Genomic DNA, 17,316 nt, shown 5'->3' with positions numbered 1-17,316 from the left:
AGCCCAAATATATTAATATCTCTATATAATAAATTCCAAAGAAGAGAAATGAAATATTTAAATAACCCAAGCATTGTGGATCCACTGAATACTGCATTTTACCTTTATGTTCTGTCTCTTTTTAAATCACCCAGACATTTAAAAGGGGGAAAAAAACCCTGATAACGTCAAAAGATGAGAAAGGCTAAATTCAGGGAAATAAAGGAACCATAAATCAGGAAAACTTTGGAGCTGCTAGAAAGACACTTTAATTTTGTAGACAAAAGACTGCATTAAGGAGGAATAATGCAATAATCAAAGGTGAACGAATCTCTATTGTCTGGCGTCTTTCTCTGTGGGAATTTTCCCACCCCTGACAGCTGTAAAGGGGGGAGGGGCGCAGACTGCGGCTGTGCCTTTATTCTCTCACCCTCTTTCTCCCCAGCCCCTCCCCTTCTCCGTCAATAAATGTCTGCAATCATATTCTTGAGCTCCTGTGTGATTTCAAGGTTCATCTCTTCCATGCAGTTCAAACACTAATTATCCCAGCTGTAATTAGTAAGATAATTAAATACTGGCTCACTCATCTACCTTGGGTCGGGTCATGATTCTCCCAGAAGACCTTGAGCAGTTCCTCAAAGCTGATGTGTTCTGGCTGGTACACCACTCGGACTACTTCTGCATGGCCAGTTCTTCCTTGAAAGAAACAGAACGTACAGCCCACATTTACTGACAGCATCAATTTATGACAAGTTATTTGTTTCCAAAAAAAAAAAAAACACTGGACAAAGGCTGAAATTCTCCCCTCTGAAGGCAGGGTGGGAGCACAATTGTACTCTAATGGCATCATCCTAAGTCTCTGTCGCTGGTTCTTTTTTTTCCATAAAAGCATACATGCTTCCTGAGGGTGATGGTTTCTCTTCATTGTGCTCTAGTTTATTTTCTTTTAATTTCATGAGAAAATAAACTCGGGTTTTCCTTTTTCTAATCTCACTCTTATGAAACCTCATGGATCCAACCTGACATGGTGCTAGAGATCTGAAGTTTTGCAAACGAGAACAAGCCAATTTATTTTTATCATCAACCCTCGCTGTATCGTAGTAAGCTCAGCCACGCTACAGAGGGAGATGGTGCCAGATAGAGAAACCCGTGAAAAAGCAGACTTATGACTTGTTCACATTAGATAAATTCGTTAATGGAGAAATGTCTTTGCTGTGTTATTAACTCTGAGGCAAGGGTCAGGTTCACATAGCTGGTAGGGTGCTAAGTGTTTTCTCAGCCTGATTCGTCTCTGCGGTAAACAACTACTGTAGCAAATGCTCCCCTGTAGTCCCCACTGTCAGCATACCCCCTTCTCAAAGGTGGTCCCCAAGGTTCCATGGATCAGAGAACCAAGTATTTGCAGGGCCACTTTTACCTATGGAATTCATGCCCTCTCTTATTTTACAGTGTTAGAACATGGTAAATAATAGACCATTCGTTGACTGCTGCCTTGGCCTCTGGTAGGTAATCTAGGTGATACCTGATAAGAGTGTCCTTATTTAGAGAGGGACCACCACACCCACAGGGTGGAGGCTGGCCACACTGAATCTTAAGGTAGGGTTGCCAACAGTGTTAGAAGAGGGGCTGCTATGCCAGAAAGACCAACCAGAGTGGGGGCTCTGGGTATCCATTGACCTAGAGACTGAGCCCAACCACGTGTGCAATTAATCAATGATACCTATGTAATGAAGCTCCAAGAAAAACTCTGGACACCAAAGCTTGTGTGAGCTTCCTGGTTGGCAATACTCTTTGCAAACTGCCACACAAAGATGCCAGGAGGATAACACATCCTGACAGTGTGGGAGATGACACAGAAGCTTTGCACTGTTACCCTTCCAGACTCTGCCCTATGTGTCTCTTCCTTTAGCTGACTTTGACCTATATCCTTTTCCTGCAACTGATTATAACTATGAGAGTAACACCTCTGTGAGTTCTGTGCGTCCTTCTAACAAATTATCAAATCTTGCAACAGTTTGGGGAATCCTCCGAACTTGCATTCTAGTTTGCAAAAGTGCCTTCCCTTATGTTGGTAATTGCACCTTAATTCTTATAACCCTCCAATGGTATATGCAGGGAAAGTAGAAATCCTCATTTTACAAAAGGGGAAACAGGTACATATAAGTTAGATTTGCCCAAGGTCACAGAGACAGTAAATTTCTGAATCATAACCTGAAAAAACATCTTCTAATTTCTTGTCCAGGATTCTGTCCAATATATCAAAGCAAGGAGAGCAAAGTGAACATGAATCCAGAAAAGGAAAGAAATCTATTATCTTCAGTATTTTAAAATATTTAAATAGTTTTCCGATTGTAGAAGCAATACTTTTCAAACAATATGAAGCTTGGAAAATGTACAGATGTATAAAAAAGAAAATAGAAATCACCTATACTCCTACTACACAAGTACTATCAATATTTTTACATTTCTCCCTAGATATGTACCAGATACAAACACACACACACACACACACACACTATGATATACAATTTGTTTTACTGTAATCACAGCATTACGCTTTTTCCTCTCACCAGCATATTATGAATGTTTTCCCGTATCACTGAAATTTTTAGGAAATACCATTTATAATGACTATATAATATTCCAAAGATGGTGGCCTCATTACTGATTCAGTCACTACCTGTCATTGGGCATTTAGCGTGAATCCTATTTCTATCCATGAGTGCAAATATTATTCTATACTTCTGAGGATGCCTCAAGCCTTAGTTATATAAATGGAATTTCTAAATCAAACTTTGTAAACATTTTACAGTTTCTTGATACCTGGTGTCAAATCAGTATTCACTGAAGTTGACCCAATTTTCTCTCCCCAATGGCAGCATATATGAGGGCCAGCCTCAGTCACCATTACAGTGTTTTTAATCCCCACCAATTTATAGAGGATAGTGTCCTATCACCCTATTTTTAATGAGTTTAATTATTAGTGAGGTAAAAATTCATGCTTATTAATAATTTCAATTTTTATTTGTTCATTTTTGTTATGTCCTTTTTATGTTGGGTTATTAACATTTTATTCTTAATTGGTCCATCTACATAATTTTATGTCAAATACTACAGTCGTATAAGTTAACATCTAAACAGAGTTTATGCTAACAGACATGAAAAGAATGATGGGGGATTATGGGAAAAAGATTTATTAAGTATAACAGTCATGTTTATTATAAAATCACTTTTGACCTACTTTAAAATCTTATTTTGTGTTTTGAAATGTTTAAATGAATATTTAACTACATAACTAGTAAAACTCTCTATTAAAAATGACAATGTGTTACAAATATGACAAAATATATTTGATAAGAAAAGCACAGAAATCACACTGGAAATATAGGCAAAAGATGTAAATAGGCAATACACATTGGAAAAAAATAAGTGCCAATCAAGATATGAAAAATGTTCAACATTTTCAGTGATCAAATAAAAGCAAACAAATGCATAGCAAAACATTAACTTACAATTTCTTACACATTTCATTTAGTAAAATTCCTTAAAATTATGCCTCATGCTGATCAGGAGACCACCCTTTCTTGGGTGAGGACAGTGAAAGTAATGGCATTTTTGAAATCCCACTGGCATGAGAAGCAAGAGCACCGACGATTAAGATTAATTCACCTTGTTTAAGTGACTCAGGAAATCAACCTCAAAGATATAAATCCCAAAACATAGAAAAGACATACACAAGCACAAAAATTCGTCCCATTATTACTACAATGGTGGAGTACTGTAAGAAATCTAAAAGTCAACAAAAAAGAAACAAATTATGGTACAGCCCTGTATAACCATTAATTACAAGGCCAAACCCTGGTAAAGAGCTGTTACTACTTACTGAACACTAATAATATGGCAGGCACTTAACCTACTGGATGTTCTTTAATGCTCATAATTTTTTCCCCAATTTTTCTCTATTGAGGTAAGATGCACACAACATAAAATTTACCATCTTAACCATTTTTAAGCGTGCAGCTCAGTGGCATTGAGTACAGTCACACTGTTGTGCTACCATCACCATCATCAGATCATCTCTAGAACATTTTTAATCTTGCAAAACTGAAACTTCACATCCATTAAACACTAACTTCCCAATTCTCTCCTCCCCCAGCTCCAGCAACCACCATTCTACCTCTGACTCTGAATTTGACTCCCCTAGGTCCCTCATGTAAGTGGAATCATATTGCATTTGTCCTTTTGTGACTAGCTTATTTCACTCAGTAGAATGCCCATCCATGGCGAAGTATGTGTCTGGATTTCCTTCTTTTTTAAGGCTGAATAATATTCCATTTTATGGCCGTGCCACTTTGGCGCATCCATTTATCTGTCAATGGACGCTTGGGCTGCTTCCACCTTTTGGCTGTTGTAAATAATGTTGCTATGAACATGGGCACCCAGATATTGATCACTACAATTTTACAAGAGAGATGTCATCCCCATTTTATAGATGAGGGAATCAAGGCTGCTCCACAGGTTTTCTCACATAACATCCCACAGCTGGTAAGTGACAGGATCCAGTGAAGAGTTAATCAGCTTTCAGCTGGAGGTGGAAGTGCTGGCTTATTCTATGACCCCAAGCCACGCTCCTGAGTGTGGACACCTGAAGGCATTGAGTGACAGCAAATGTCACAAAAGCAGTGGCCCAGATGAGAAATCACAGTTGTAGGAGTAACTGACATTCAGGCTGTCAAGACTATTTTCCAAGATTAGGCTCTTTTTTCATGGTTGCAACATGGGATCAGGAAAGAGTTCTACTTGCTGGCAAACACTCTCAGACATAACCTGCGCACTGACACTATTTGTGGAGAGGTTTAAAGAAGCATAGTTGTTTAAAAGAAACTATTACCATTAAAATTCAGGCTCCATCTGCACGGACAAACAGAGTGGAGAAGCCCTTGTCAAACTCACCTTTCAGTTTCTTTATTTTATTTCTCCAAAGTACAAAAGCCTGTATAAAAATACACAGTGCAAATGATCAAAAGGATTAAGGGGCCAGGAACCACTAAATGCCCACGCCTTCAGGAACTCACCAATGTGCTAGGCTAATTTGATCCCCGAGACCAATGTGCAAATAGTTTCTGGTGCTTCTAGAGATAAAAGGCTGTATCTGAAAAATACTTTGAGCTGTTTCTTCACCTAACAGCATGATAGATGTGATGCAAACGTGCCTGTAAACAATCCACAGCAGCATTACAGGTGCTTTAACATTGTCGCTCAAAAATACCTTGAAAGGAAACATGAGGATGATGACTGTCTCCTCTGAGCAGTCATCTTCCCCTGTGTGGCTCTGCCCCGCGACACCCAAAGGGAGGTGAGTGGCCGCAGAGGCGGGGGGGGGGGGGGGGGGGGGGGGCTTCGGCAGCCATTCCTTACAGGACGCAACGTCCCAGAACAGACACACGGAAGTGTTCTGGGGGCAGAAAGACCACACGTCTGGAGTCAGCTAGAGCTCTGTGGAGGCCAAATCATCCACAGAGCCAGGTGTTTTGAAAGAGAATCCCAAGATAAATCAGCCAATTCTTCTAGTCCTATGTGACAGCTTCCTATCCCACGTGGGAAATGGGATCTTCGACTCCCGCAGGTTAGCGTGGTTTGCTTTCACTACCATGGGGTTGGTGAGAAGAAAAAGCAGGGAGGTGGCCTACTCAGTAGTTGAGACCAGAAAGGAGGCAGCGAGCTGGTGAAACACGAAGGAAGGGGGACGCAGTGTTGTGCCCCGGTGAGGAGCACACACTCCGAAGCCAGGCTGCCTGGGTGCCATTCTGCCTCTGCTACCTGGCAGCTGCTCGGCCTGGGCAGAGCCAGGGAGAGGGAAAAAGCTGGATCAACTCACAGCTCCCCGGCCAGGAGCCAGGCCTTACTAGGGGCCCACACCCACTATGGAAGGCGCTTTGTTGACTTCACCACTCTATGCCTCAGTTTCCTCATCTGCAAAATGGAAAGTTAGAATAGAGCCTGGCACACAGGACATTTCGTCTAACCTCTGTGTCTTATTATAAGCTGAATTCTAAGAATTCTCCACACAGCTGTGACAGAATGGGGAAAGACTGGAATTAAAGTCACAAGAAGTAACTTAAACCATAGTTCTAGTAAGTAACACTTTTTCGACGGTGATCCTGGCTCTCCTACTATTTTAGATGAGAATAAACATGATGTCTGTGGCAGGAGAGTCATAAAGAGTAAATGAGGTCATATGTGGGAAAATACTGGGAAAGACGCTGGCTCTCTATACACAAATGTGAGGCTTCTATTCTTATCACCCTTTTGTGTTTTCTGACCACATAGAGACCTCTCCTAAACAAACAAACAAACAAAAAATTAAACTGCATGAGAAACCCACATCTCCATAATTGGATAATTCTGATTGTATTCATCCAGTCGACTTGTAGAAATATTGCTTGATGTCTACAAGAACTGACCCACATGCTGAGGTGCTGTCCTGGCCAGTACCTTCTGGCCCCAGTGGAGACTGCAGTCCAGCCTTCACCCACACCATGTCAGGACCCAGATTCTCCCTCTTTTGATGAAGTGTAGGGTGGTGCAAGAGGACTGTGTTTTTCAAGTGTGATGCCCCACTTTAGAATCAGAAATAAAAAGGTAGGGGTTTAATGAGACAATGTTAAAAAAAAAAAAAAAGGTTAAAAAAAATTTCAGGTTAAAAAAAAAAAAACAACTTCCAGGAGTTCCTGTTGTGGCTCTGTGGGTTAAGAACCTGACATAGTGTCTGTGAGGATGCAGGTTTGATTCCTGGCTTTGCTCAGTGCGTTAAGGATCTGGCGTTGCCACAAGCTGCAGTGTAGGTCGCAGATGCAACTCAGATCCGGTGCTACCATGGCTATGGTGTAGGCCTCAGCTGCAGCTCTGATTCAACTCGTAGCCCGGGAGTGCATATGCTGAGGATGCGGCTGTAAAAAGAAGAAGAAGAAGAAGAAGAAAAAAAGAAACCTCCAGAAGCAGGGCTCCAGGAGCAGAGTCTGAGACTGGAATCTTTTCTCCTGGGAGAAGCAGTGTCCCACATCACTGTGCCTGTCAATGCTTTCCTTCTGACGGGAACCTTTGTCCATCAGAGTCAGGGTGGTCATTTACATGGTGCAGAGCTGCCTGAACTGAGACAAGCAGAAGCCCCCGCTGCCCCCTGGGCTGGGGGAGTAGGAGGCTGCCTCTCTCTGGCCAGAGCTGAATGACTGCAGGTTGGCAGGCAGCAGGGAGGGGGAGTCAGAGTCACCCTGCCAGCGTGCTGAGAGAGACTGGAAGCAAGGGTTACACTTCAAACTCTCTCTAGAAGCGGCGGCCCCTCGCTAATGGGGTGGGCAAATCAGATGCTCAGGAAATGGCCATAGGGGAAGGAGTAGGGCCACCGACACCAAAGGAAGCTTGAGTCTGTGAGGGGCACTGAGTAGAGGCTCATGTAGACTGACCAGGAGGGAATCCTAGGGTGACCCGGCTAAGCAGCTCTGCACAGTCCCAGCCTGTGAGGACTGTGCAGATGGAGAGTGTACCCATGGCTCCTGCTAAGAAGGGGCATGGTGCAGGGGGAAGCACTGTAGATGGGATCCCATCAGATCAACTGTGCTTAGATTCACGATCATGGACTGAGCCAGGTCCCCCGAGGTCCCTCACTTGGTCATTGTGATGAAGAGAGATGATGTATGTAGTAGATAGGGTCCAGCAATTAGCACATAGAAGGGATTCAAAAAATGACCTTTCTGGAGTCCTTTGGTGGCTCATTGGGTTAATGATCCGGTGTTGTCACTGCTGTGGTGCAGCTTTGATTTCTAGCCCCAGACCTTCCACATGCCTCAGAGGGGCCACCTCCCAAAATGATCTTTCTCCTCCAAGTACCACTGACCCAACACCCCTGGACTCTTCCTGCAGTGGGATAAGTCACACACAGTGTAACACTTGGGTGCTGTTTTCACGTGCTTGCTTTGTCTTCCCACTTACAAACTGGGCTCCTTGAGAAGAGGAACTGGGACAGTGGCTGTTCTCTGACATCCCTCAGGACCAGACACATGATGTGACATTAACAAACACATTCAGAACCAGGAGAGGGGTCTTTGTGCTGAGTGTTTCTGCCACTTACTTAGCCTTCATCTGGATGAGCGTCCATGTCAGCTCCAGCCCTGCTCACCTGCCAGAGGACCAGTCCCCTAAATGGAATCATATCTACATGCTCTGCTCTGCTCTATCCCTAACTATTGAATTCTGTGCAAACCTTACCAACCATCTTCAAACAGACGCAGCTACTACCTGGAGAAAGGGATAAGACACAATTAATGCAACTTGAACACCTTACTAGGTGGGTCAACATGATGTTTTATTTCCTCATTAATTAATAAATATTTCCTGAATATCTACTAAGTTCCAGGTACTGGGCCAAGTGCTGGGGGTTCAATGGTGGCAAACGTTAACACAGTGGTAACAAAAGACTCTTGCCATGCAGGCACTGCTTACAGTCTGAGTCCAGGTAAAGAACTTCTCTTTAGAGGAAAAGGACCTGAGCTATTTTATTTATCCTACAGGCAAGATGGAGGGGAGAAGTGAGCTATAGATATTTTTGTTGTTGTTGTTAAATAATAACCATTCTTTAATTCCCCTCATCTTTCCCAGCCAACAAGACCAATCCAAACCATTAAACCAAATCAAAAAGCACACAGAAGGATCCGGGTGTTTGAAGGGAAAAGGAGAGCAATGGATGGCTAATACCTCCCATTCCTACACAAGATTCAAACCATTACTTTCCTCTTGCTAATTAACAACAAAGAGGTAAGATGTCAGCTCAGTTTCATCTCCATCTCCTGCAGATAGAAAATGTGATTTCCAACAATGTACTCATTATAAAAAAAATCCTAATACATCAAAATTGGATGCCCTGTGGAGTTCATTATAGGATTTGAGGAGTGTCTATACTGTCATTTTATCTTGGCTTTTTTTCTTTTGTCTCATCAGTCACTTAAAGTGTCCAAAGAGAAATGTAAGCTTTAAAAAGCATCCTATTGATTGAAAAGTAGGGGGAAAAATACTGTTACAGCAATTGTAATTTTTTGGGGGTCCACCATGGGGAGACATGGTGGGGGATGTATAATCCTTCAGAGATTATTCTCTCAGAGTGCTATAAACACAGTTGAGTACTTTATACAGAAAATTCCTCAGAAAAACAATATACTCTAACCATTAATTCTTCATGCTCTGGGAGGTTTCTCACTGCTACAAGCTAACTAGGAGGTAACTAGTCTAGGAGTGAGCAGCTTACTAGTTTCTGCATCCAATCTGCTGATTAGAGAGGCTGGCCTCCCCACCCTTGGAACAATTTTTTTCAGATCATGGAGTGTATGAAAGGACCTGTGTGGGTGGGCTGATTGATGCCCATTTCCTAGACTAGGACCACCTCGCACCTTACCTGCCTGAGATAGGCAGGCACTGTGAGACGTCAGCAAAAATAACCCGCCAAGTGGAGAGTAGGATATCCTTGTAGCCAAGGGGACAAACATATATTTCTTAAATGGCCTGATTAATATTAAAAATGATACTGCACACTGAGAAACCATGGCCCCTTGATGCTGCTAAATTATACCACAAAGTCCAAAATGAGGCCTGCTTGTACCTTGTTATTAGGGGGCCTACACAAAAGAGTGGTTCACAAGCCTATGCCTTAGAACCACTTGTGGAACTTTTGGAAAACTACCCTCACACCTCCCACTCCACCCCAAGTTGGAATTTTGATACAGGAGGTCTGGGTCTGGCTTGGGCATGTGTATCCTCACAAAGTTTGACAGGCACTTCTGATGGACATCTGAGAAAGAGAACCATGAATTTGGGCATTTGATATATGTGGCTATACTGAGGGAGAGGAAACCAGACAGGAGATTTTGTTCTAACAAAGTCTCAGAATGGTAAGAGACACAAAAGGTCACCTGGCCAAGTGCTACATTATGTTTTACCCCATTGCAACAGCCAAAAGACCATTTCAAGGGACAGGTGCACACTACCGCACAAAGTAGTAATAGGTCCAAACAGACCTTCACCACGCCAAGCCAGAAGTTTCCAAACATTCAGGATCTAGGTTAATACAAACAAAACAATATGACTGCTCTCCAGGAAAAGATAGGGTATTGGGGGTAAGCTGCCAGGGGCAAGTTTTTTTTTAAAGCACATTTGGCGTTGCGATGGCTGTGGTATAGGTTGGCAGCTATGGCTCTGATTTGACCCCTAGCCTGGGAACGTCCATATTCTGTGGGTGCACCCTTAAAAAGACAAAAACAAAGAAACAAAAACACAGGGTTGAGGATAACAAGTAAATGATGGATGCCTATGGTTACCTGAACATCCAAATTCAGTTGGAATTTGAACGCTATTGGAAATCTTTTAGCCTAGATGAGCAGGTCTTTGGTGATAGCCACTAATTAATTTAGGAGCCCAGAAATATGCCCTGAGAAACAAACTAAATGGTTTCAACAATGAAGTACTAAGATGCTGTGGCAAGGGCACCGACAGTGCAGTCAGACTATTTGATTTAAATGAATTACTTAATTTCTTGGTGTCTCAGGCTCCTCACCTGCAAAGTAGTCACAGTTAAGCCAAAAAGGCACACTAGAAGGACTGCATTGTGTTGGGTGTGCGCGCGTGCGCGCGCGCGCGCACACACACACACACACACACACACACACACAGGATTTGTTAACCATAAAATGCTCCAGTACTTAGTTTTCCTCTTCTCATTCTCTCCATCCCATCCTAGCAAGGCAGTAACTCAATAAACGTGAGCCTGAGGCATGGCTCCCTGCACAGAACTAATCCAAAGACGTGATACAGAGCCTGCTCTTGGGGAACTCACACAAATGCTAACACAAGATAGAAGGTATGTGGTGCCATTAGACAGGGACAGGTAAGCCTGCCAAGATTGGAAGGGAAGAGAACAGGGAAGGTCTCATAGAGAAGGTACGGATGAAAGAGACATTGAAAACAGGGAGAAATTTAGACAGAGAGAGCCACGTAGGAGGGTCAGACGATGAAAATGACAAGCACCATGGCACAGAGAAGGGAAACCACAAATGGTCCGGGGTTGACTCATTCCCACCATTTCTTTAGGCAACATGGCACTGATGCCCAGAGCACCAGGACACCCGTTGCTCTCTCTCATACACCTGCGCCCTTCTGCTCCACCCATTAAGAGATACATTTACCAAGTTAGTTGCATTTTTTCCCAAACCAGTTTAGACCAATTGAACCTTACACTGTAATTACAAAATTTCATTAATATCACACACAGAAGAAAAGAGACCAGTTTCTGTTAAGAATTAAGTTGAACACTTTAGGAAACTGAATAAAAGGAAGTTGTTCAAAAACATTATCAGATTAGATGTGAGCACAACTATTATATAAGATTGAGAAGGGTGGTTTCAGGGGCAGAGGGAAGTGAGGAATGGGGAGGTGTTTAATGAGTACAGAGTTTTAGTTTCACAAGATGAAAAGAGTCCTGAGAGGGATGGTGGTGATAGTGGCACAACAATGTGGTTGAACTTAATACTGCTGAAATGTACACTTAAAAATGGTTAAGTTGGTAAGTGTTATGTTATGTATATTTTACCATAATTAAAGAGAAAAAAAAAAAGATTGGGAAGGAAAACATTAAAATCCAGATAAGTGCTCAGATGGATTCACACATGTCTTCAAGTTCTCTCTCGATTTTAAAGGAGGCAAAATTAGAAAACATTGATAATAATCACAGTGTCAAACACTTAGAGCTTACTGTGTCTGAGGCACAGTTCTAAGTGATTTACAATATAAATTATGTAATCCTTCTGACAAGCCAATAAGGGAGTACTATTAATATACCCATGTTGAAGATGAGGACTGGTAGGCACAGGGTGGTTAAATGGCACTACCAAGATCACAACACCACAACAGGCAGAGTCAGATCACAGACTAAAGAGTTTAGCCCCAGAATGGGCACTCTTACCCCACCCCCACTGCTTGGGGAAGGAAGACAAGCAGGCACTTCTGACAGAGAAGCCAGCGCCAAAGGAAAGACATTGACCCCAGATCCAAAGTTGACACAAGAAAGTTCATTCAGCTAAGAAAAAATTTAAGGTTTCTGCAAATCTTTTTTTTTTTTAAACAACTCCCCCTCCATTTAATCAATTTTCCTAGTGAACTAATTATCATCCAAGACAAATGATGCACAAAACATTTCTACTATAGTTACAGTCATTCTAGTCATTCATTTTTTTGGGAGGTCTTTTTAGGTCCCCCCCATGGCATATGGAAGTTCCCACTCTAGAAGTTGAATCGGAGCTGCAGTTGCCAGCCTACACCACAGCCAAAGCAATGCAGGATCCTTAACTCACTGACGAAGACCAGGGCTCGAACCTGCATCCTCAAGGATGCTAGTCAGATTCATTTCCACTGAGCCATAACAGGAACCTAACAGGAAACTTCTACTATAGTCATTCTAACTGGAGCCTAGGATGCTATTGACACCCAGGAGGCACACGGTCATAATCCACATGAATGGATGGCTTCAGCGTCCAAGCACCACTTGAGCCCAGAAAGCCTCCTGACAAACACAGAATCAGCTGATACTGATGTGCTGTTTTTATGTGACAAAGTGTAGGATTCCTTGTGTGTCACTGGAACCTAAGAGAATGTTTGGATACATCTCACATGGTTCACTGGAATGGAAGCGCCCTGTAAGAAACCTCTACCAAGCAAAGAGAAAGTAGGAATGTGTGTAGGGGTGTGTGTGTGGGGTGTATCTGTGTGTATGCACACGTGAGCACAAGCACTCGTGCAATAAATAAGGTGAATATGTGTACATCTACACATACGTGCACATATAGGACATGTATTGGCATCTCTCATTTCAACTGGCTGGGCTTCCAAGGAAGTCTGCTGGACTAGGTTTAAGGAAGTTCCTGGAACTAAGAATGGGATTTTCCCTCGTTTTGTCTACAAAGCCATCTGCATGCAAGCTCTATGCATTTTCTCTCTGACCTCAATTTTGTGTGTGTGTGTGTGGGGGGAGCGGGGGGATGTTAGTCAAATTAAATCCAAGTCTTTTCCTCAACGAACTAAAGAGGAGTTGATGAGATCTATGGAGGTAATCTGCTTTTCCATATATTTTTGATGGAGAACCCTGAACTCCAGGATCAAGAGTACAAATTTTGTGACAAGACAAAGTGAGTTGCTACAGCTTCATTATTTTAAGATAAACTTAGCAGCCTTGTGTGGGCTATTTTGGTGGTGACGCTGTCTGGAGGCAGAGACAGTGGCTGAAAGAGCATTGTTAGTCTTCTGGGTTTACTTTTATCCACCTTCCTCATCATTTACTGATCAGAGAACATACTAGAACAAGCTGAAGGCTTTGCATCAAGCGGTAGCACCATGGCTGATTCACATCACGAGGACACAACTGGGCTGTGGAGATGACTGGGCTGGACACCAACAGGGCACAGAATGGACACCTAGCCCCCAAGTGGCTGGAAAATATGAGCTCCTCTAGGTTTGGTAGTATCGAAAACGTCAGGGTACATGAATTTTATAGTTTTCACTTTGGTGGCTATCCATATGTAGGTCAGTACAAATTATATTCCTTGACCACCCAAGTAACAAATGAAAATAAGTTCAAAGTGACTTTCACAATATAAATTTCAAGCTGCAGATACATCAATAACTATTTCTGTACTCTCTTCGCTATCCTAGCCCTTCTGCAAATTAGGGATAATTGTACTTGCCAGACACTTACTTCAGAGGTTGGTGAGAGGATGATGTTTGTAAAGCTTGTTGGTTTTTGCGGATGAAAGGTTTTTGATTAGTACAAATTATAAATTATTATTATTCATTAGAAAGAACAAATGAATTATTTCATCTCCTAATGCATCTCTGACATCCACGTGCTGTCATACACAAGAGGACAGTCTTGGAGAACATACCCTGTTCACAGCACTGCTATTAAACAAAACTCCATCCCTCTACCTTAAAAAGAACACTTCAGAGCAGCCTGAAAAACCTGAAAAGTCAGTCCTGGATTTCTTTGTCCCTTTATCTAAAAGCAGGAAAAAATATAATTAGAAACGTGGATAAGAAGCCTTGGCCATTGTGCTTGGTTATAAGCTTCAGATGTTTGGATCCCAGCTCGATAATGGCCATCTTCTTGATCAGCGCCCCTTTACAAAGCAGGCTCCTACTTCACAGACAGGGTGGGGTCAGAGTTTCTGGTGCAGAGAATAAAGTAAAATCCTCCATGGAGGAGCCACTCCATACAATCCAGTCATTGTGTAGATTTGATACCATTTTCCCCGAGGCATATGCCAGAAATTGTCTCTTAAAGACCATTCTTATCTATAGCATTTTCTAAGGTATGCTATATATAGCCTACTTGATCCTACATTCACTGTGCTTATACTGTTTCAAGTCTCAGCTTTCTCAAAATTGTATAGTCTAAGCCTTTGTGCTAGTTACTTAGCACCGACAGTTTCTCAAGGTTGCACCAACTCCGACTGTTAGCATACAATAATCTATGGGGGGTGGAAACTGGAAAATTGTGTTCATGTCAATGTTCTCCACTAATTTTCATCAAGTTGATCCTTTCTGATAAATAAGTTACACTTTGTTATTCAACATTTCCAAGGAGAGAGGAGAGGAAGAAGAGAAGGAAGAGGAGTGGGGAGAGATGAAGGGGAAGGAGAGGACATAAGAACTGGCACATACAAATTTAAACGAAGTAGTTTAGAGCTATTACAATGTATTGCTGATTTCAGTAGAAAATGCTTTCTTCTTTGGTACAAGTTTTATTGAGATAAAAATCCACATACTTTACCATTCAACCATTTAAAATACACAGTTCAATGGGTTTTAGTATATTCACAGAGTTGGGCAACCATCACCACAATCGATTTTATTTTATTTTTTAAATTTTATTTTTATTTATTTTTTGCTTTTTAGAGCTGCATCTGTGGCAAATGGAGGTTCCCAAGGCTAGGGGTCAAATCAGAGCTGCAGCTGAAGGGCCTACACCACAGCCACAGCAATGCAGTATCTGAGCCGCGTCTGCAACCTACACCACAGCTCATGGCAATGCCAGATCCTTAACCCACTGAGTGAGGCCAGGGATCAAACCCGCAACCTCATGGTTCCTAGTAGAATGTTTCCACTGTACCACAAAGGGAACTCCACCACAATCAATTTTAAAACATTGTCATGACTCCAGAAAGAAACTCCATACCCTTTAACTTTTATCCTCCCAACCCTGCATCCCCTCCATTCCTAGGCAACCATTAATCTGTCTATTGCTGTCTCTCTAGATTTCAATATTATGCACACTTGAAACACATGGAGTCATACCCTATATGGTCTTTTGTGACCAGCTTCTCTCATTTGGGGTAATGTTTTCAAGGTCAACTATGTTGTTAAATATATCAATAATTCATTCATTTTATTGCCAAATAATATTCCATTATATATATTATATATATCACATTTTATTTGCACATTCATCAACTGATAGATGTAGGAGTTGTTTTGCTGCTATGAACATTCCAATAAATTTCTTAGAAAATATAACTTTCCAAAACTGACCCACAAAGAAAGAAAAAGGCTGAATTATCTTTCAATAACCATTTCAAAACCTGGATTGTTAGTTTTAAAAAAACTTCCCCAAAGGAAACTGTTACCTAGAAGACTTTACAGGTAAATCTCACAGAATTGCCAAGAAATAGATTATCCAAATCTTTTACAAACTCTTAAAATAATAGAAAAAGGGAGAACACTGCCCAACACACTCTGTGAGGTTGATATAACTTGATACTAAAATCAGACAAGGACAGCTATTGAAAAACAGAAAATTATAGGCCAATATCATTCATGACCTAAGATACAAATGCCAAACCAAAATTAACAACAAAGTGAATTCAACAATGTATTTAAAAGCCCAAATTTGGAGTTCCCATTGTGGTGCAATGGAAATGAATCTGACTAGTATCCATGAAGATGTGGGTTTGATCCCCGGCCTCACTCAGTGGGTCAGGGATCCAGCGTTGCCATGAGATTTGGCACAGGTGACAGAAGCGGCTTGGATCCCACGTTGCTGTGGCTGTGGTGTAGGCTGGCAGCTTCAGCTCCAATTCAACCCCTAGCCTAGGAACTTCCATATGCCTCAGGTGTGGTCCTAAAAGCACAAAAATAAATAAAATAAAAAATTTTTTAAATGAATAAAAGCTAAAACTTCATGGTTAACTTAGGTTTATCTCAAAATGTAATCAAGATCATGACCAGGAATTTTTCATGTAAGTTCAGCAAAGGGCTAAGAATAGCCAAGACTCTCCTCAAAAATTAGTTGAAAAGGCTTGTCTTAATAATTAATAATAAAGTCAGTGCGCTGGTGCAGTGATAGAAAAATAGAGCCAAGGCACCAAACAATGAGCCCAGAAAGAGACCCAGGCAAGTAAGAAAACTTAAGATATGACAGAAGTTACATTATAGATCCCTGGAACACCTGGTTATTCATAAAGACAAAAATAAAATCATACCCTTATATGATAAACAGATATAAATCTATGTGCAATAAAAATTTTAATGTAAAAGGCAAGACTCCTTTATTGTCTTTTAGAAACCAGTAGAAAGGAAGATAATTTGTGATCCTAGGTTGATCTACACAAGATACAACATGCAGAAACCATAACAAAAAAAATTAATAAATTCACTAAAATTAAGAACTTCTCATCAGAAAACACAATAAAGAGTTTTAAAAAAGAAAAGCCATCAAGACAAGGAAAACATTTGAACTACGTGTAACTGTCAAAGGATCAGCATCCAGAATATATAAGGAATTCCTCAAAATCAAGAAGGAGAAAGACGAAAATCTCAATAGGATAATTAGCAAAAGATCTGAATAGACATTTCACAGAAGGGAGATACAAATAGTCAACAAACATATGAAAATTACCTCTATCGCATCAGTAATCAAGAAAATGTAAATTAATATCACAAGATGCTATTTCATACCCTATTTACACCTTGAAATAGGCCCATCTTACCTTGGAAATCAAAAATCTATAATTCAAAATTCCAGAAGAAGCCTACAGAGACTCTTACACACAGATATCCAGAGACATGCAAGGATGTACAAAGCAGCACTGACTCTAATAGACAAAGAATATAAACAACCCAATGCCCACCTATAGAAAAATGAAAAAGTAAATTGCAGCATGGCCATACAATGACATATCATCAGCAGAAAAACAGTGATGAACTACAGATGCATGGTTCAATATAGACGAATCTCAAGAACAAATT

At 41.3% G+C, this 17,316-nt stretch overlaps 1 protein-coding gene across 2 annotated transcripts in view; it reads right to left on the bottom strand.

Moving 5' to 3' along the window:
- The window catches only part of MSRA (methionine sulfoxide reductase A), a 382,386-nt gene that overhangs the window by 131,447 nt on the left and 233,623 nt on the right, over positions 1–17,316 (bottom strand). For both annotated transcript variants that reach the window (XM_047762787.1, XM_047762785.1), the window contains one exon: positions 571–675. In XM_047762787.1, the coding sequence (XP_047618743.1) occupies positions 571–675 (105 nt within the window). The remainder of the gene's footprint in view (positions 1–570; positions 676–17,316) is intronic.

The sequence above is a fragment of the Phacochoerus africanus genome, chromosome 15 (genome assembly GCF_016906955.1).
Source record: "Phacochoerus africanus isolate WHEZ1 chromosome 15, ROS_Pafr_v1, whole genome shotgun sequence".
NCBI lineage: Eukaryota > Metazoa > Chordata > Mammalia > Artiodactyla > Suidae > Phacochoerus > Phacochoerus africanus.
Note: the sequence above shows the minus strand (reverse complement) of the source record. Positions and strands in the feature narration are given on the sequence as shown.